At 38.1% G+C, this 21,887-nt stretch overlaps 1 protein-coding gene across 3 annotated transcripts in view; it reads left to right on the forward strand.

The window, feature by feature from the left end:
• The first annotated feature begins 3,904 nt into the window (after positions 1–3,904).
• The window catches only part of LOC149250566 (putative casein kinase II subunit beta-4), a 40,289-nt gene continuing 22,306 nt past the window's right edge, over positions 3,905–21,887 (forward strand). Inside the window, exons 1-3 of one of the 3 annotated variants that reach the window (XM_089459144.1) lie at positions 3,905–4,178; positions 4,369–4,805; positions 5,372–5,593. In XM_089459144.1, coding sequence (XP_089315270.1) covers positions 4,547–4,805; positions 5,372–5,593 — 481 coding nt within the window. In that variant the 5' untranslated portion in view covers positions 3,905–4,178; positions 4,369–4,546. The remainder of the gene's footprint in view (positions 4,179–4,368; positions 4,806–5,371; positions 5,594–21,887) is intronic. The other 2 variants (XM_089459143.1, XM_089459145.1) reach the window with 2 other exon arrangements.

The following is a 21,887-nucleotide window of genomic DNA, read 5'->3' on the forward strand; positions in this document are numbered from 1 at the left end:
CATTTTATACTTTAATGTTTATTATTTTTGTTTTATTATTATTACTTGAATTTCTTCTTAACAAGTGGTTGTGTTTCTTTTCCTATTAGTGAAAGTATGGGCTCCAATGTTGGCTCTCTTATTATGGAGTATAATTCATCTTTGAGAATTTTTCAATTATTAAATTAGGTTAGTCAATTGCTTAAACTATAAAATTTATTTCAAAAAGTTTTTGTTACTTTATAGGTTAGACACTGGCTTGAAATATTAAACTTATTTCAAAATGTTTTTGTTACTTTATAGATAAGGCGTAGATTTCTTGGCTCTGTGATGAAAATAATGAAGGGAAAATACATGTTAATCTGTTACTTGTGCTCTTTGATGGAAGTTTTGTAATGCATGACTGAAAAATACATGGTGAGAGAAAAATGCATATTATGCTAATTGAGGAATTTTTTTCGCTTGTCAAACTTACAGTATTGAATTTAACACACTAACACTTTACAACAATGAACTAACAATATTCATGATGAAAATAGCAATATGGAAGATTTATCTGCATAATTAAAAACACAATATGGGAGATTCCAATCACGTTCCAAGGCATTTTCTAAAATGTGGATGTGACAAAAGGTTGTTGTGGAAGGTGCTGTTTGTATATGGGAAATTTCTTGATCATTGTATATAATCCTAATGTTGATAGATATGTCTACTAACTGGTTTCAGTTAATGGGGCATTGATTTGAGCGTTCAATATATTTTTATTCTTTATCAAAGTATTCTTTTGTTGTATTTGTGTTCTTCAATTTATGCCTTACGGCGTTTCCTTTGCAACATCTGGTGCAAATGCTAGTTAATTTATGTAATAATAATAGGTGGAAATAGTTGAAAGGTAATAAATCTTTATGATGGTGATGATGATGATGGTTAACGTCCACTGAGACCAAACTTTGGTCTATCGGACCTAAAGAAACGAATTATTTAGTTTGATTTAAGATTTTATTCCTATGCTCAAAAAGCTTGGAGAGAAGCCTCCCGAGCTCACTGTAATTTTGACAACGTAAAAGGCTAGGAAGGTCAGTATTGCAACAAAGGTTTTGAAACTGAGATCCAATGTGGTTGTACGTGGGGCACTCTAAGACGAAGTGATTTTCATCCTTGGTGCTTGTATTCTCACAGAGATGGCAAAACCTTTCCATCCATGGCGTTTTAGGAACTACCCAACAACCTGTTTCTGGAGCTCATGAGAGTTCGTTCTAATCTTGGCTATATTAATTTTCTTCTTTGAGCTAGTTAAAACAGAGAGATACTTTTGATCTTCTTGGGTGGGGTTGATGACCTCCTTATAATATCTTAATTTTCTTTTAGCTGCTAAATCTTTCTCACACCACATTTTTCCTTTGAACTTAGAAGTAACAATATTTTTAATGTTATTAATGTTTTGCAATGCAACATTCTCGACGATCTCCCAATGGTTTAACTAGGCCCTGGTGTCTTTATACCAACCTCGTTTGAGCCTAGGTGGTTTTGGCTGGAATTTAAAGCTATCTTAGGAAGTTTATAGTCTCCTATGTTATTGAGTTTTTGCTTGTACAATAGAAGCCTAGTCATAGCTAGGCTCTCGATAGGGGAAAGACCCACTTCTATAAGGGGAATATGATAGGGTGTGTTGCTTTTAATTTTGAAGTTATACGTTATAAAACGCTTATGAATTTGCTCAATCTTTCTCCAGGATTCTCTAGAGATGCCACAACCCCAAACCTCACATCCATATAAAATAATCGGAGTGACTAAAGTTTCAAAGAGGAACTTCTTTCTATCCCACATTACGAGGTTTTCCGTTTTACAACTATTTTCAAGACCAAAATAAGTTTTCCATCCCCCATTAATCCTTTTCTCAATGCTATAGTTCAAGTTGAGCTTGTGATGAATATCAATTCCTAGGTACTTGTAGGAAGACACTTCCTCCAAGTTACTAATGTCATACATAAAATTAGCGTAAGTGTCCTTCTTGGATTTGATAATTATAACTTTTGTTTTGTCAGTGTTAATAATCAACCCATGGTAGAGCATAAATCCTTAAGAAGTATAAGTTGCTTATCAAGATTAGATGGGCATCTTGCGAGAAGAACAATATCGTCAGCATAGAGAAGAAGGATGAAGACTATCCCAACTAAGATCGTGCCAACACATCCTGCTTCCTCTAAACAACCTTCTAGCTTGTCGATGTAAATGCCAAATAGGGCAGGGGAGAGGGGGCAACCTTGTTTAACTCCGATATTACACTTAACATCTTTCGACCACCCCTCATTGCTCTTTAACTTGGCAATTACATTCTCGTATAACCTTATAGCGACAACTTTCAACTTAAAAGGAACCTTTAGCTCTTCTAATTTGTTCCAAAGGTTGTTTATAGGAATTGTATCGAAAGCCTTTCTAAAGTCCACAAAGCAACAAAAGAGATTGGATTTATCATTGCGGCATTCCTCCACAATGATCCTAAGTGTAACAAGGTGGTTTGTTGTTGAGTGCTGCTTTCTAAAACTCGCTTGGCCTTTAGCCCGCTTACCTTCACTTTCAAGCCATATGCTCACTTCCTTTCCAAAATAATACCATATAACTTGGCTAGGAGAGGACTGATCATAATTGTCCGATAATAAGAGAGGGCTTTCCTCCTGCTGTTAGTTATACCTTTCTTTACTTCCCCCTTTTAATGAGGTGTGCTTTCCTCTAGCATTTGATCTTTTTTATTGCAGAATTCCTTAAATTGTCTTTATTAAGGTTTTGGTAAATATTTTTAATAAAAGATTCTAAAATATATGGTTATAAAATATATCAAAATTAAATGAAGTTTTAACGAAATATCCTTAATTTTTTTAAATAATTACTTTAGGTCATATTATTATAAAGATTTATTACCTTTCAACTATTTCCATCTATTATTATTACATAAATTAATTATTTTTAATAATATTAGTAACCATTTTATTTGATCATAACCACTAGTTTTTCTACCTATTTCACATTAATAGGTCAACCCCAACTAATAATATTATTATTTGAATTGATAAATATATTAATTATTTTTAACATTATTACCAACTAATTCATTACATAACAACTCACTTTTAACCAAATATTATTATATAAATTATTTATTTATTATAAGAGCTAATTTTCCATCCAATAGGTCAACCCTTACCAATAACATTACATAAATAAACTAATTAATATTATTATATCAAGATAAGGGCTAGTTTCATTTCTTATTCACATTGACTAAGTCAACCCTGGCTTATAATATTATTTTACTAGATTATATTATTATTTAAATTAATAAATTGTGACAATTTCGATAAGAAACAATTAAATATTACATAACAGCCAGTTTTTAACTAAATATTAGTTAATTTCTTATAAATAATCTACTTCACCAATAGTTAATTTTAAGTGGCTAACACTGTATAATGATGCATCTATGCTATTTATTCTCTCAAATCAATTAATTTCTCACCTTATCTTGAGGATTAACCACATTACTTAGTTAGAAACTTCAACCCAATCCTTATAATGTGATTAATTTGAAAAACTGTTTTCTAAAATTCTAAATTTATAAATCCCTCATTTAAATATAAAAAAAAACTCTTATGAATATTTAAACAAATGTGGAAGAATAAATCTCACCAACACTAACCAAAGAATAAGACCGATCACTAAATAAAATCTCATCATCATGGACCACTGCCTTTATCTTTCACCATAAAATTATTTAATTTATTATTTTGTCCCCATTAAAATCTCCATGTATTTCGTAGCGGAGGTCTGTCTCGAATTTTACAGAATTTCCCGCCCGAAGAAATATGGGAAAACACACTTATATATTAAGATATTATATATATCACCGGGGGATGCCAGTGACAATGGGACATTCCCGGTCACCGGGGTAACGGGCTTTGTGAACGTGGCTGCCCTGTTTAGCCACCGTTTGTTAGCGTTGGGGGCGAGAGAAAGAGGAGGAGGAGGGCATGGAGGAACCACCCAGATCTGCCTCTCTTCAACGCCAACACCAGCGCAGAAACCAAAACCAGGTAGTTCATATCCTTTTTAACATTTCTTAAGTTTCGTTTCATCGCCAAATCCTTCAAACTCATCATTTACAGAACCCTCGATCCTAGATTTTGGTTTTCGTGGGTACTGAGGTAATGTTTTTCGTCCTTTCTGTTTGTTTGTTGAAACGAAGTAAAATCTCAAGACCAATACGTTTCTTCTGGTCCTTATGTTCTGTTTTGGTTTGCATTGGAATATGGGGGACCCACAGTTTCATTAGGTTATGTTTTCTCAATCTGAGGGTTTTGATTCGAGTATTTCGGTTCTGCTCCGTTTGTGCAGGGGCAGAGAGTGTGAATGAGCAGGGTGGAGGCGTGGGTGAATGAAAAGCATTCGTTCCTTAATTCATTTCCATGGAATATCGGGTCGAAAATTAGCCACCCATATATGTTGATGGTGCTGAAGAATTTCAGGGTTAATTTATTCTAATTATTTAATCATCACAGTAGGTTGGGAGGACATGTACAAGGACCGGAACACGTCAACGGAAGGCAGAACGGGGGCGTCAAAGTCAGAACTGGGCACTCTTCGGGATCCATCAGATCGGAAACGGATCAACGATGCACTGGATAAGCATCTGCATCTGGAGAAGTCGCCGCCCTCCACTTCAAAGGGAGCCAATGGCCGTTTGTCGATCCCATCGACATCGGCTGGGCGGCGTGGCCCGGGAGACTCACGGAATGCTAGCGGTTTAGACAAGACAAATTACGCTGAAGATGGTTAGTCACTTTTTCCTTGATGTTATGCATTCGAGTGTTGTCTGTAGTGGCTCTAGTGTAGCATCTATGTGAATCGGCCAGAGGTTATCCCTTTTAGGGTGTGGATCTAATGAATTTAAGTCACAGAACCCCAATGACCTGGAATAATATTTTAAAATGTAAGAATATTCTGAAACATTTTCAAAATGTATTCCTGTCAGATAATGGTTCAATATATGTTCAAACTTCTCATATTTTGGTTTGTCATAGAGTTAGTTGGCTTGGTGATCCATAAATGCCTTCCCATAAGCTTCTGTCTGAACGCTCTTTGGCTCTTGGATCTCAAAAATCTCGATTGTGATGCATATGTATCTTGATTTATGATTTAATATACTAAGCATTTTTCAAAGAAGTCCTTATTTATTGAAACACCGTTTCCCTATGAGTCTGACACAGAAGTTTAGTTCGATGATTTTATCTGTTTGAGATATGTCACGAAACATTGTTAGTTGGTTCTGGGATTCTCCATCTTGCCGCTTTTGATAATCTTATTCTCATTGGGTTCTTCTTGCGTTTTTCTGGGACAGTGGTGAACTCTGATACAGATAGCGAAGAATCAGATGTCAGCGGTTCTGATGGAGATGACACATCCTGGATCTCTTGGTTCTGTAATTTAAGAGGCAATGAGTTCTTTTGTGAAGTTGATGATGAGTACATTCAGGATGATTTCAACCTTTGTGGACTTAGTAGCCAAGTTCCATACTATGATTATGCCCTTGACCTGATTTTGGATGTGGAGTCATCTAATGGTAAGTAATGTTCTTTCAATTTCTATATTAACAGGAAATTTCAGGGAAATATAATAATTAATTAAATATTTTCCAATGATCTGTATCTCGTGATTCAATTTTAAAAGCGAAATTTTTGGGCTTTGTTTTTTTGTCAATATTGTCTGGAATAAACTCCTTGATAAACTTAATTTGCTCTAGTCAACACCTATTATTGTGCATACCCATTGGCCATATTTATATGCTTGCAATCTAATCTTTTTGATTTCAGGATTCAATTTGTTGAACAATTAATATTTTAGATTTTTTTGGCCATCAGTCATGAATATTGTACTCTAGGATTAGGAGTACTGCATATCATTCTCATCATGTAACTTTTGATTATGATTTATATCCTATTCTTGTAAGCTATTGATTTATTTTCCTGGTGCTAGTTGCCCCGATGTATCATTTATAATTGCATGTATTGTCTTAGCTGCTTTGGGACACTAGTTTTATTGCAATTTTTAAATTATATTGTACAATGGAGGAGAGGCTTAGTAGAGTTAATGTAAAATTTTCTTAACAAAGGGAGTTAGTGCATGGTGTCTATTCAATATTATGATCTATCTTGGACATGTGAGTCGTTAGAGATCAACGACTAAATGAACTAACCATCTGTTATGTCACTTGTCAAGCTAATTGATGAGTACATGGTTTGACAATTAGGCAATAGAGGCCATTATTATATGGTTGATTTTCACACATTAAGAGAAGGTATTTGCATTTCAGAAAAAGGGTAAAAGAAGAGAAAAATAGAGTAACATATTTTGATTCAAATTGATCTGATAATCACCCTATGAGTGACCTCAATTGAAGATTTATTAAACGGAAAGGTATTACAGACCCATGTGCTGGTGTGTGTGTTCTGTGTTATTGAAACAACGGATCGATCAGATTGCCAATACACAGAAAATAAGTGAAAAGACAACAGAGAAATACAATAAGCAACACAAAGACACAAACAATTTTTAATAAGGAGTTTACCCTATTCTCCAGGGCTACGTCTCCAGTCCAGCTTCATTGGTGGCCTTGTTTTATTGTGTCTTACAGCAGAGAAATTACAATACAGGGACTCAATATGAGTTCCCCCAAAGCAGATTTTGCTTGATAGGGTGGTTCTTGGATTCCCCAAGCCACTCAGAGTTTACAGACTCTTTTTCTTCCTACCAGCTCTATGACCCTTGGTCTACAGTGGAAAAAGCCAAATGTGATGCTTAGTCTGGATAGATTCCTCCATGGGAAGGCTTGAATCTTCAAGCTCTCTGGTGCTCGATGCTGCCTGTGGTCAGCTCGGCCCTCTGTCTCCTTTGCTTGGCTTTACTGCTCTCTGTGTTCACTGTCTCTCATAGTTGCTTGGACTCCTCTCAATTTGGGTTTCCAATTAACTCTTCTCTTCTCTCCCTCTATCTTTTTCTGACTATCTTTGTTCATGGCTTTAGTCATTCGATCCCTATGCCTGTTCGGTTTCTCTCCCGCCTGCGGCGATTCGTCTTCTGCAGTTGCGCCTGGAATTCCCTGTTCGGCATCAGCACGATCGCTCAGGAAGTGGCCACGTGTCTCCATCTAACTGGTGCGAGCATGCTTTGTCGGTTCGTTTCTTTCGTTACGTCGCGTATGTGTTCTTTCTCCACCGTGGCGGTCAAATGAACTCCAAATCTCTTTAGAATTCGGCTTGATCCCCTGTTGATTCTGCTTCCTCCATCGGGTGCAATCTCAGCCGTCTGATCTGGGCTCCTCCAGATCCAACGTCATACGCATGTCGAGCACGATTGACTTGCTGGATCGATAGCGCGTGATCAACGATGGTTTTTCTCTCACCTCTGTTGCCACGCGTCGATCGCTGAGTGGGATTGCTCCGCTCTCCTCCAAAACCTCTTACCGTTCAACGGCGCCCTGATCAATACCCTCAATTTTCCAGAGCGCGGGTCCCGCTTTTGTCCTTTAGCGCTTTTTGTTTCTCTGCTCGCGGTTCTCTGGCTCCCAACATGACCGAGTGCTTAAGGCTCTTCCATTTTGGCCCTATTTGCCCAGCGATGCGCGATTAGCCTTGTTGTTCTACGTTGGCGGCCATTGCCACTAGTTCAAGGCGTTTTTGATCGCTGTTTTGGAATTTTCAAGGATTTGTTCAACTCGATACTGTCAAGGTTCTTGACAGCCTTTTGTGGATCCAATTCGGATCACGGCCTCCCTACTGAAAAAGCTTTTGGATCACCAAAAGTTGGCTTGCTTCAAGCATCGACTAAGTGAGGAAATTGCTGTCTCACCTGCCCAATCTCAATCCACTTCGCACTGCTCGGCTTCGAACCTTTAAGCCCAATCTTGAGGTATTCCACCTGTCCACTGCACATCGTCCTTACCTTCCTGTCCAGCACTGTGTCTTCCCGTAACTCATTAAGATATTCAAGTAGCAGGTCATCAACAGAAGGTAATTCACTCTGCTCTTCGGGGTCCTCAATCATTGAAGGTTCAAACAACCTCAAACAATCTGCGTTCACGACTGAGTAGATGTGCATGTAAGCTGGCAGATCAAGGCGAAAAACATGTTCACCAATCTTCTCAAGTATCCTAAAGGGTCCATACCTGATAGGTTTTAGCTTTTTACCTTCACCTTGCATCATGTCCTTGCTGATATACAGCCATACTTTGTCTCCAACTTGAAAATTATGCTCCATCTGATGCCTATCATGCCTAGCCTTGTACTTGGCCTGGCTCTTTTCCAGCTGTTCTTGTACTGCCTGGTGGATCTCCTGAATTTGTTTAATGAACCTAGTTGCCCTGTCCACATCACTGTGTCTATCAACCATGGCATCTTTACCAAAGACAAAATCCAAGGGAGACCTTGGTATGAAACCAAAGCAGGTTTCAAAAGGAGGTCTCTGTGTAGAAGAGTGTTTGGCTCTATTGTAAGCATGCTGCACATAACACAAGTGTTCATCCCAAAGCTTAGGGTATTTGCTGCAATATCCTTTCAGTAACTGGATCATCGTCTTGTTAACTACTTTTGTCTGGCCATCTATTTGTGGATGAAAAACTGTGCTTTTTTTTAACTTGGTGTCCATTAGTTCCCATATACTTGACCAAAACTTCCCCACAAATCAGGTGTCTCGATCAGATACAATAGAAGTGGGTAATCCAAAATGAACCCATACATGTTCAAAGAATAATTTTGCAGTTTGTTACAACTGTAATCTGTTTACTACTGTGTATCAAAATACACATTTTGCTGAACCTATCCGCAACAACATACAGATAATCATGACTTTTTTTAGATTTGGGTAGTCCTCCAACAAAATCCATGGAAATGCTTTCCCAAGGGTGAGAAGGAACTGGCAAGGAGTGTACAAGCCTAGTTTTCTATTGCTGGGCTTGCTTTTAGCACACATATCACATCCCTTCACATATCAAGAAAGTGTTTCATTCATTTTCGGCCAATAGCAGAACCTTTGCTGCTGTGCAATTGTTTTACTTACCCCAAAGTGACCTGATATCAGAGAAGTGTGGGCTTCCCTAATTATCTTTATTCTCTCAGTTTGTGGAATGCAGAGTTTCCCACAATGATATAAGAGTCGGTCCTTCACATGATAGTCCAATTCTTCTACTCTTTTGCCTTGACTCAAAGTTGCATATACATCTATAAAGTCCATATCCTGAGCATACTGTTCTATGTAGCTTTCATGCAGCACAGAATTATGCTTAAGTATGGTAGATGCATTTATAATGGGTCTAGATAACATATCTGCAACTTTTTTATGTATGCCCTTTTTATATCTGATGACTAAATGAAACTGTTGTAGAAAACCCATCCATCTGTAATGTCTTGACTGGTGCAACTTAGTTTGGGAGTGTAGATATTGAAGTGGCTGATGATCAATATGTATTATTGTTTCTTTGCCCATTAATTAATGTTTCCACATTTTCACACTCTGAACTAATGCATACAATTCTTTATCATATGTAGGATAGTTAACTACTGCAAGATTAAAAGTCTCAGAATGATAACATATGGGTTTACTGTGCTGTGTCAACACTGCTCCCATGGCATAGTCATTGTTATCAGTTTGGATCTCAAATGGTCTTTGTAGATCTGGTAGTGCTAGTACAAGCGCTGTACTAATTTTTTCTTTCAAGGTGTCGAAGGCTTTCTGTTGTTTGCCTCCCCACTGAAACACCTTGTTCAATCTTGTCAAAACATGTAAGGGAGCTGCAATTGAGGAAAAATTGGAAATGAACTTCCTCCAATATTGTGCTGCTCCTAAGAAGCTTCGTACTTCTGTAGCGGACTTGGGTTTAGGCCAATTTACAATGACTGCCACTTTAGAGGGATCTATTTTCAGTTCGCCTCCCCCTACTATGTGACTTAAATAATTTAGAGAGGTTTTGCCAAATTCACATTTGGAGAGTTTAACATAAAGTTTCTCTTTTCAAAACATCTAATGTTTGCTTAACATGCTTTAAATGTTCTTTCCACGTTTTACTAAAAATCAGAATGTCATTCAGGTACACAATAACAATATCATCAAGAAAAGGTTTGAGTACATCATTCATTAATCTCATGAAAGTAGCAGGAGCATTAGTTAGGCCAAAAGGCATAACCAACCATTCATACAATTCTTGCTTTGTTTTGAAAGCAGTCTTCCATGCATCTTGCTCTGCAACTCTGACCTGATGGTATCCACTGTGCAAATCCAGCTTGGTGAAATAAACAACTTCCTTCAATTGATCTAAAAGATCATCTATGCGAGGAAGGGGATAACGATTTTTGATTGTTCTTATTTAGTGCTCAGTAGTCAATGCACATTCTCCACGAGCCATCTTTCTTTTTCACCAAAACGATTGGTGACCCACATGGTGATGTGCTAGGCTTGATGAACACTTTCTCGAGCAACTCCTTTACCTGATTCTTGATTTCAGCATTCTCTAAAGTAGATAACCTGTACATCCAAATGTTAGGCAAAGGAACATCTTGCTGCAAAACAATATCATGTACTATTCCATTTTTGGGTGGCAAACCTTTAGGTTCTTGAAATAAGACATCATACTCTGAAACAATATTTTCTATACCAGCTCGTTGACCAGCATTACAGCCCTCAAATACATTGGCTTTTTCGGGTGTCTTTTCCTTTACAACCATCAGTAAGAATTGTTTGCATGAATTTATCATTCTTTTCATTTGTCCTGAGTTTATGAGAGTATAATTGTTCTTGAGCTTATGAGCTCTTACAAAGTATTCGATTCCATCTTTAACAAGTAGATACTTGTTCTCAGCTCTATAGAAAATAGCCTTTCTATCATACAAGTAAGGACTTCTTAAAACAATTTCACATATATCCAAAGGAATTACATCTAACTCAACCTCATCTACAAATGCTGACCCAAAAGAAAACTTGAGTTTGCACTGCTTAGTCACTTGTAGTTGTGCTTTATCATTCAACCATCCTAATGGGTATGGCTTCTTATGAGGTGTAGTTGCTAATCCCAATTTCTTTACAATTGCTTCAGAAATCAGATTTACTTGTGAGCCACTATCAAACAAAGTATCAATCTTTTGATTTTTGGAAACAACTCGAATATGGAAAATCTCATGTTTTTTTCTCTCATGTTCTTCATCAATAACAGATTGAGCATAATTACTAGTAGATGCTTCAGAATTCTTACCTTTTATACCTGTGGCTGCAATGATTGTTTCATCTCTTGAATCTGACCCCAAATCTTTCTGAATAGCTGCAGCAGTCTTCTTCTTCTTGCCCTCGAACTTCTTAGGTCTTAGCTTTGGATGCAAAATCCAACAGTGCTCATCATCATGCCCCTCCTTTTTGTAGTGAGTGCATGAAGCTTTGCCTTTTTGTGCAGTGTTAGCCTTCCTTGCTTTCCACTTCTGCTTTCTTTTCTCCTTGCTCTTGCTTTCAGTGGGTTGGGATGGTCCCCCAACTTCTGCATTTCCATTCTTTCCTCTAGCTTCTAGATGAGTAGCTTGTACAAATACTTCATTTATACTAGTGGGATTAAACATGAGGATGGTATGCCTCATGTAGCTGTGTAGACTATCAATGTACTTCAAAAGAGTTTCTGGTGAGTCTAATGAGATACTCAACATCATTGCTCTCTTTCTGAACTCTTGAGTATACCCTTGCACACTTTGCCCTTTCAACTGTCGAAGAGTTTGCCAACTCATCATGGCTTGTTGCATGGAGGCTAATGGATAGAACTGCTTTTTGATTGCAGCAACAAATTCACTCCAGACAGAGATGGTCTTACCATGCTTCTTCACATCAGCTTGGGTTCTGCTTTGCCACCAAACTAAGGCAATGCCTATTAGGTGTAGGCTTGCCAATTGAATCTTACTCTTGTTTGAGTCTATATTTTGTACTCTGCAAAACACATCAATTTGTTTAATCCAATTGTCCAACCTTTCAGCATTTAGCTCTCCATCATATATAGGCAAATCAAATTTAACATCTAGCTTAATCAAAGATGCTTTCTTATTATGCACAGGGCTATTAGGAGGTGTGAGAAAGCTTTCTTCTTTTCCCTTTCCTTTTGAGTGGTCATGGGAATGAGATTCATCTTCTTCTTTATCTTGCTTAGAGCCTGACGAATTTTCATCCTTATGCTTTCTAAAGTCCGTATACATTTCTTCTACCATAGACTTTATAGCTAGGAAACTTTTTATGAATTGAGGGTATGGCCCTATAGAACCTTCTTTTGACATTGTCTTCCGAGAATAGACTCTCCCAATTTCAGGATTAGTTTCCATCAACTCTCCTTCTCCTAATTTGAGCTTTGATCTAGTAAGCATTCACAGCTAAAACAACACAAGCTTGTCTAACTTTACAACCTAGAGCTCTGATACCACTTGATCTGATAATCACCCTATAAGTGACCTCAGTTGAAGATTTATTAAACGAAAAGGTATCACAGACCCATGTGCTGGTGTGTGTGTTCTGTGTTATTGAAACAACGGATCGATCAGATTGCCAATACACAGAAAATAAGTGAAAAGACAACAGAGAAATACAATAAGCAACACAAAGACACAAACAATTTTTAATAAGGAGTTCACCCTATTCTCCAGGGCTACGTCTCTGGTCCAGCTTCAGTGGTGGCCTTGTTTTATTGTGTCTTACAACAGAGAAATTACAATACAGGGACTCAATATGAGTTTTCTCGAAGCAGATTTTGCTTGGCAGGGTGGTTCTTGGATTCCCCAAGTCACTCAGAGTTCACAAACTCTTTTTCTTCCTACCAGCTCTGTAGACCCAAATGTGATGCTCAGTCCAAACAGATTCCTCTATGGGAAGGCTTGAATCTTCAAGCTCCCCGGTGCTCGATGCTGCCTATGGTTGGCTCGACCCTCTGTCTCCTCTGCTTGGCTTTACTGCTCTCTGTGTTCACTGTCTCTCTTAGTTGCTTGGACTCCTCTCAATTTGGGTTTCCAATTAACTCTTCTCTTTTCTCCCTTTCTCTTTTTCCGACTGTCTCTGTTCATGGCTTTAGTCATTCGATCCCTATGCTTGTTTGGTTCCTCTCCCACTTGTGGCGATTCGCCTTCTGCAGCTGCGCTTGGAATTCCCTGTTCGGCGTCAGCACGATCGCTCAGGAAGTGGCCATGTGTCCATCTAACTGGTGCGAGCATGCTTCGTCGGTTCGTTTCTTTCGTTACGTCGTGTATGTGTTCTTTCTCCACCGTGGCGGTCAAACGGACTCCAAATCTCTTTAGAACTCAGCTTGATCCCATGTCGATTCTGCTTCCTCCATTGGGCGCAATCTCAGCCGTTCGATTTGGGCTCCTCTAGATCCAACGTCATACGCACGTCGAGCACAGTTGACTTGCTCGACTGATAGCACACGATCAACGACGTTTTTTTTCTCACCTCTGTTGCCACGCGTCGATCGCTGAGTGGGATCACTCCGCTCTCCTCCAAAACCTCTTACCGTTCAAGGGCGCCTCGATCAATACTGTCGGTTTTCCAGAGCGCGGGTCTCGCTTTTGTCTTTTAGCGCTTTTTGTTTCTTCGCCCGTGGTTCTCCGGCTCCCAACGTGACCGAGTGCTTAAGGCTCTTCCATTTTGGCCCTATTTGCCCAACGATGCGCGATTAATCACACATCAAAATCACCTCCTTTTCTCGATCCGGGGCTCCCAGGGGTTACTTTGGCCTCCTGCGTAGTCTCCATGGGTTTCGATCAACGTGCTTTGACCGAGGTCCTCGTCGTTCTACGTTGGCGGCCATTGCCACTGGTTCAAGGCGTTTTTGATCGCTGTTTTGGAATTTTCAAAGATTTGTTCAACTCGATACAGTCAAGGTTCTTGATAGCCTTTTGTGGATCCAATTCAGATCACAAATTCCATGGAATATTAGAGGGACAAAGTGTTAGCGATAATCCTAGTTTACTGGTGAGCTAGATACACTAGCTAAATAAGAAAACAAAAATTGAAGTAGTTATACAAATAAACAAGAGATGCAATATGTTTTCATGGTTGTTATAACCATTTTAGTCAAATTGGAACTGATTGGTCCACATTGGCTCACTTTTGTTTGGGTTAGAATTGGTGGTTGAACTAGATAGTTTTCCATCTCAAATTTATTCGGTTTAATTTGGACCAATGCTTGTTTGGTGGCCCACTTAGGTGCTATTTTTACCAAAAATAGAAAAAATGAATTTTGGCACCATTTTACTATGTTCACTCTTATATGCAATAGATTTGTCTAATTGCTTACCTTGATGTACATGAGTATACAAATATTTTATTAAAATTCGCATATAATTATGGATTATTTTAGTTGACTAGTTTGGTTGGTTCTTTAATCTATTACTTTAATCAATTTTGGTTTGGTCTTGGTTTGAAGCTTGGTTGTTTTTGGTTCTAATAACTTTAGATGCCTTATAGCAATGTGTATTTCAATAACATAACAACAAATACATAAGCTCTATCAAGAGGGATGTTAAAGGATAAGTACACAAGTTTGTAGAGTTGCTTTTCTATGTTTTGATAGAGAATGTAGGCCTATTTAAGTAATCTCAAAATATTCAAGAAGTACAATGAGTAGACAAAAAATTGCATTATTAGGTAGTTGAATTATCACCCATACTGCGAAAGCAATTACATGATATTGATAATTTTTTTTGGCATATTGTGTGCTATTGTTGAGGTACTATTTAGACAGGGAGAGAGGGGTGATTTAAAGTTTGGATTCTAGGAGATATTTGAAGGAAAACCAAGAGTTATAGATAACCTTGGGCTATAAGTGAAATCTAAATGCCTTAGTTGTTCTAGCTCAAGATGTGAATATACATGAGAGTAGACTTGTAGAGACTCGAGAGAAACATGAAACAAAAGATATCATAGAACAATATATTTCATCATTAGAACGAGAAATACATAAAATTTTATGAAGAGAGATGAAAGTAGACTTGTACAAAGGTTTACAAATGGCTCAACTTATTTTTTGATGGAGAATCGAAGCCTATTCATATTAATCTCAAAATATTCTAGAACTAGAAAAGAGTTTATACAATTTTGCTCATAATCATATTGACTGTATTATGCTTAATGTTATGTGGCCATGAGAGTCTTCTAGAAATATTTGGAATGCTTCTTAATAGCATGATATCATTTTTTTGGTTATGATTACTCCACATATGGGGAAGGTTCAATTGCTTGCATTGATCGAAACATTTGCGACAGGTCCTTCCTCCTAAGAGTGTATCAAGCCCATCCTTGTATCAATCGAGGGGTGCAAGTCTATAAAGCACTCAACTGGTAAATCAACTTGTCTTTCTTTGCTATCAACTGTGCCTTGAACTCGGCGACAACTGGCATATACCGGTGGGTATGGGCTCCGGGAGGGTGTAGGGAAGTGTGTGCCTTGTGTGTCACCCATGTATGGTGTGAATGTTGCCATGTGCTAGAGTTTAGATTTATTGTATTTTCTATGCTTGCAACAATTACTTCAATATCTTATTAGCCTAGTAACAATTTCACTTTAGATTCCAATAGCAATCACATTAAACTTCAATAATAGCTCATTATTGACAGTAACTGTAGATAGAACATCATCAACAATATGCTCAGGAGGACAAGCCAAGATAATGATTACAAATATTTAGGCTAATGCTAGGGCAAAACCCCATAAGGGGAAAACCTAACTAATCCTTCATAATAATAAAAAATATCAAATGTTCATTCGAGAGAGAATCTAATTTGGTACTCAAAATATTGACTTGCCAATGAAGTAGATCAATTAATGAGATGAGGCTCAATTTGATAAAAGTAATTTGGTCAACAATTTTGCAATAGTCAACAATAGTCAACGTGCCCTAGCTAGCCAAGTCAATGGTGGTCAATCAATAGTCAAATGGTCTCCAATCAGCTCGGTCAAACCAGCAATGAACTTGGCCTCTTCAACAGGGCAAATTTAGCCCAAAATAGAGATCAAAACTCGATTAGCCAAAGTCAATGCCTTGCAATTAAAGTTTGTGGTTTGCTTGTGGTCAACGTTGGTCAACTTGCTTAGAAAATCTAGGAATTTGTGCTAGAAGATGTGGCTTGCCCAAATAGAGTTTCCAAGTCAAAACACAATCAAATGGTCTCCCTTAGTCCTTGGTCAATGTTGGTCAAACTTTATTGCAGAATAAAGTCTGCGGAAGTTAAAGATGCCCAAGGAGGTCCTTGCACACGTGGAAAATGAGTTGTTGCCTCAGATGTGTATGAACCAATTAAAAGAGAGATAATGTGATGTGTGATGAGGTGCCAAAATGAGGACCTATGATATATTTATAGTGGGTCATGAGGGGTGAAAAGACGTATCTATTCATCGCTAGGCTAACTTTAAGAGGGGCAGCTTGGGGTTGATTTAATTTTGAGGCATGCAAAAATTCCAAATTTCCAAGTGAAGGGAGATGCCATCAAGGGGAATCCAAATGTGAAAAGAGCCATCAAAGGAGGGGCTTCTAGGATGGGGAATTAGCCCTAGTTGCACTCTTTAACACTCCCTCTCAACTAGGGATTAATTCCAACTGACCATGTCTGTCCACAGTTATGTCATCATGTACCATCTTTGCAACTTGGCCTGTCTTTGCCGAGGATTGATATTATAGATCAATAATAAAGGATTGAAAGAGGGTGGGTCATAAGACCTTGCCACCCTCACCTAGATGACACATGCAAGTTCTCATGTCCAGGGTACAAGAACCCCTACCAGCTGTTGAACATCATGCACCCTAGTCATAGAGAATACAATGGTACCTAATGCGTACATCAGTAGTACTAATTAACCCTAACCTCTTTTCCCAACTCATTGGCCAAATGTGAGGTACTTCCCAAGAGTCCCAAACTTCGAGTGTAGGATGTACTTTAGGGCATCCACAGGGGAAAGTGGACCACTCACCTTGTCTTCATATAATGTACTCCATAAGGGAAGATGAACCACTCATCCTATGCTTAAATAGTCTCCTCCATAGGGGAAGGTGAACCACTCACCTTGTGCTCAATTGTGTTGGGGTATATGCTTCACAGGGGAAGGTGAACCACTCACCTTGTGCTCATATATCTCTAAGAAGTACCCCAGGCTCCTTAAGAGCCCCTCCCAAAGCTCAATGAACAACTCAAGTGAAGACCCTAATGAGAGGGCCTTTCCACAACTCCAAGTCTCTCTTCTCTCTTTGAAGATTAAGAACTTGGCTTTTCTTAAAGGATCTGTGAGGATGTCAACAACTTGTTCATCTGTCCTGATGTGATGGAGCCTTATTGCTCCTCGCTGTACCATATCCCCAATAAAATGGTGCTTGATATCAATATGTTTGGATTGATCGTGGAACATGGGTTTCCCAATGAGATGAATCCCACTTTGATTATCACAATAAATGATGGTATCCAACACATGCTCAAATAGCTCACTGAAGAACTTCCTCAACCAATTAGCTTCACAACAGGCCATACTAGCTACAATATATTAAGCCTCTGTGGTGCTTAGCGCAATAAAGTTTTGTTTTTGACTCGTACATGAAAATGTAGCAGATCCCAAAGAAAAACAACATCCAGATGTGCTTTTTCTATCCACCACTATCATAATATCCATGTAGTCTCAATTTCTTGGCAGTATATCTCAGTCCATAGTTGATAGTGCCACGAAGATATCTTAGAAGATTCTTTGCAACAACCCAACGTACATGATGAGGCTCAACCATAAATTGACTCAAAGTATTGATAGCAAGGCATATGTTCGGTTGGGTGTTCACAAAGAACATCATGCCCCCCATAAGTTGTCTATATTAAAAAGGATTTACCAATCTTGGACCAACAATACTTCCTCATGGCTTCTTGAAATTTAGTTCCTACAAAGTAGACACAAACTTGTATTCCACCATACGACATCTTTTTAACAACTTCACAATGTATTTCCCTTGAGAAAGGAAAATCTTGCTTGGTTTTTGCCAGAACTCCAAGCCTAGGAAGTATTGCATTAGTCCCAGGTCCTTCATTTCAAATTCAGAAGTCAACTCCTTGCATTGATAAATGAGAGGGTCACTAGTCATAAATAAACCATTGACTTACAAGACCAAAATAAGTGGCATGTCCTTTTCAACCTTGAAGTATAAGTTTGGATCAGCATAGTTTCTTGTAAACCCTAACTTCATAAGATAGCTATCAATCCTCTCATACCAAGCCCTAGGGGCTTGCTTTAACCCATAAAGGGCTTTATTGAACCTGCACACATGTGTCTTTCTATCTTGCAGTTCAAACCCTTGAGGTTGTTCCAAGTAGATTTCCTCCATAAGTGAACCATGCAAAACTGTAGTTTTGATGCCCATTTGATGTAGGCTCCATCCTTGATTGGCAGCAAGAGCAATTATTGATCGAATAGTGATGTATTGAGCCATTAGTGCAAATATTTCATCATAGTCAATTCCTTCCTTTTGAGAGAAACCTCAAACTACAAACCTTGCATTATGTAGATCAACTCCATAAACTCCATGTTTAATTTTGTAGATCCATTTTGATGTGACCATGGACTTGTTCTTGGGTCTAAGCACCACTTCCCAAACATCATTCTTTGTGATTGACTCATACGCCTGAGCCACTGCAGCTTTCCATACCTAGTGCTTTACAACTTCCTTGAAAGTGTAAGGTTTGGTTTGAATGATAGTGCTCATGGCAGCTAAGTATCCTTGATATTTGTTAGGTTTCTTACTTTATTGAAATGTCCCTCTAAGGGAAGAATGCTTTTTAACATCTTGAAGAGTATCTCAGAGCCATAATGGTCTTTTCTTTGAGGTAGAGGGATCACAAGGAGGTGGATCAAGAGGATCCATCGAGCCATCAACATCGGGCATAGGCTCATCCATCAGATGTTCTTCTTATTTTTCAACAACATCATCATCCTTCCTTGAGACGGGGAGATCTTTGGCTTTCCCAAGGGCAGTTTCTTCATCAAAAGTAACATCTCTACTTCTACGTCTTTATGACCAGGTACATAAATTCTAAATGCCTTTGAATTTTCATTGTATCCAAAGAGTACACCTTTCTTCACAGAAGTTTCCAACTTGTTCTTTTTCTCTTTAGGATCATGAAAATACATAGGACATTCGAATATTTTAGAATGAGAAACATCAGGTTTCTTACTAGTGAAAATTTCTTCAGGTGTCTTGAAATCTAGGGCTTGATGAGGGCTCCTATTTTGAACATATACAACAGTGTTAGCAACTTCTCCCCACAAAAACTTTGGTAGACCTTGATCAGAGATCATGGCACGAGTGGCTTCCATAATAGTTAGATTCTTTCTTTCAGTAGCTCCATTTTGCTTTGGAGCATACATAATGATTGTCCCCCCTTAATGCTTGCCTCTCTACAAAAGTTATTGCATTCATTAGATTCATATTCGGTTCCATTATCAATTATCAATGTCTTAATCTTCTTTCTTGTTTGATTCTACACCAATGCTTTGAAAGACCTGAACCATTTGAACACTTCATCCTTCCTCTTCAAGAAATAAATCCATTTTTTGTGGATGACTTTGCTTTGGAGCATACATAATGATTGTCCCCCTTAATGCTTGCCTCTCTACAAAAGTTATTGCATTCATTAGATTCATATTCGGTTCCATTATCAGTTATCAATGTCTTAATCTTCTTTCTTGTTTGATTCTACACCAATGCTTTGAAAGACCTGAACCATTTGAACACTTCATCCTTCCTCTTCAAGAAATAAATCCATTTTTTGCAGAAGTCATCCACAAATATAACATGGTAAGGCTATCCTCTTAATGAAGTTACGGGCAAGGCACTAGATAGGCCAGAATGGATCAATTGAAGAATATAAGTTGTCTTGCTCTCACTAGAAGAGAATGGTCCCTTTGTATGTTTCCCAACTGCATAACCTTGATAGACATTTTCATGGTTCATATGAAATTCGAGCATTCTTGTGACCATCTTCCTTACACCAAGTAATGCTTTGTAATGTAAGTGGGCAAATCTTTGGTGCCATAGCTCACATTGAATAGAGGTATCACTTGCCAATGCTCCCAAAGGACTTTCACCAACTTGATAAAGACCATCAACCCTAAACCCAAGAGTAATAGCATTTTTAAAGTTCCTAAGCCATGCCCATCCCATCAATGAAAGCTACCTTGAAACCTTTGTCTTCCATTGTAGAGATAAACATTGAATTATTCTTCAAATGGGGCACATACAAGACTTCCTGAAGATATATGGTTCGACCATAGTTCAAGTGAAGAGTAACAGTTCCTATCCCTTTCATGGGGTAGGTGGCATTATTTCCAAGAATAATATTTAGATTAGTCTTCTTATCAATTAAATTTGAGAGAACCACTTTATATCCAGTGAAATGCCTTGAAGCTCCATTATCAATTAACCAATGATCCAAGGTTTCCGAAGGAGAGGTAGTAGACAAAGCAGAAATGAGATAACACTCATCTTGTTTTTCAACAACATTATTTTCACCATACTTGGCATTTCTTGTCCTCTTGGGAAGGTTGATTATTTCCTTCTCAAGCAACAACATGAGCATTCCTTTTTTTGTTGTTGTTAGACCTTTTGTTTCTTTGATTGTTATTATTATCCCTTGGAGGATACTTCTTGTTAGGACACTCTCTAGCATAGTGGCTGAACTTGTTGCAATTGCAACATCTTCCTTTGCCTTTTCCTTTGTATCCCTTCTTAGATCCTTGACCTTGTCTCCTTGAATTAGATGGACCAACACCATTTCTCCTTTAGCATGTGCAGAGAAAGTAGTAGGTTCATTTGCATTGTAGGACTTATTTTTCTCCATCATTCTTATTTTCTCTTGAGTGCATCTAGCCAATCGTTCGTCAAAGCCATGTATCTTGTCATTATTGAGAATGGTGGAGACAAATGTGTCCCATGGCCTTGAAAGGCCTCTAAGAGCAATGAGGGTGAGTTCCCTGTTAGCAGTAATTTCTCCAATAAATAGCAAATCATTCTTCACTTGAGTTATTCTCATGAAATAGGCTTGTATAGACTCCCTTTTGTCCATTGTGATATCCTTTAACTTGTTCTTGAGAAAAAGGTTTGATTTGCATTGTTGACTTTGAACATCCCAACCAACTTATCATACATTTCCTTAGAAGTTCCCAGATCAGAAATATAGGCAACTAAATGCTTTTGAATGGAGTCAATTAAGATTTATAGGCAACTAAATGCTTTTGAATGGAGTCAATTAAGATTTATAGGCAACTAAATGCTTTTGAATGGAGTCAATTAAGATTTTCTTAGCTTTGACCTCACTTTTTTTAGACTTTGTTCTAGCAGCAATAGGTGCATTAAAGGAGGCTCCACCACTTTCCATCGCACATAGCCTAATACTTCGTATTCCTCCAAGTTCAGATCAAGTGTCATCTTCCAAACATGATAGTCTGTTTTGTCATTGAGCTTTTCATCTGTCTTGAAGTAAGAGGTAGAAGCCATGTGGACTTGTCCCAATAGACCTTGCCCAATAGTAGCAGGAATTCCAAAAGTGATTGCTTACTTGTTCCTTGGGCTTGCCTTCACTTTGGCTTTGATACCATGTTAAGATTTATGGTATGTTCTATGCTTGCAACAATTATTTCAATATCTTATTAGCCTAGTAACAATTTCACTTTAGATTCCAATAGCAATCACATTAGACTTCAACAATAGCTCATTATTGACAGTAATTGTAGATAGAACATTATCAACAATATGCACAAGAAGACAAGCCAAGATAATGAACACAAATATTTGGGCTAATGCCAGGGCAAAACCCCACAAGGGAAA

Source organism: Pinus tabuliformis, chromosome 7 (assembly GCF_031772625.1).
Source record: "Pinus tabuliformis cultivar Carrire ecotype Pingquan chromosome 7, CPIR1, whole genome shotgun sequence".
In the NCBI taxonomy this organism is placed as follows: Eukaryota; Viridiplantae; Streptophyta; class Pinopsida; order Pinales; family Pinaceae; genus Pinus; species Pinus tabuliformis.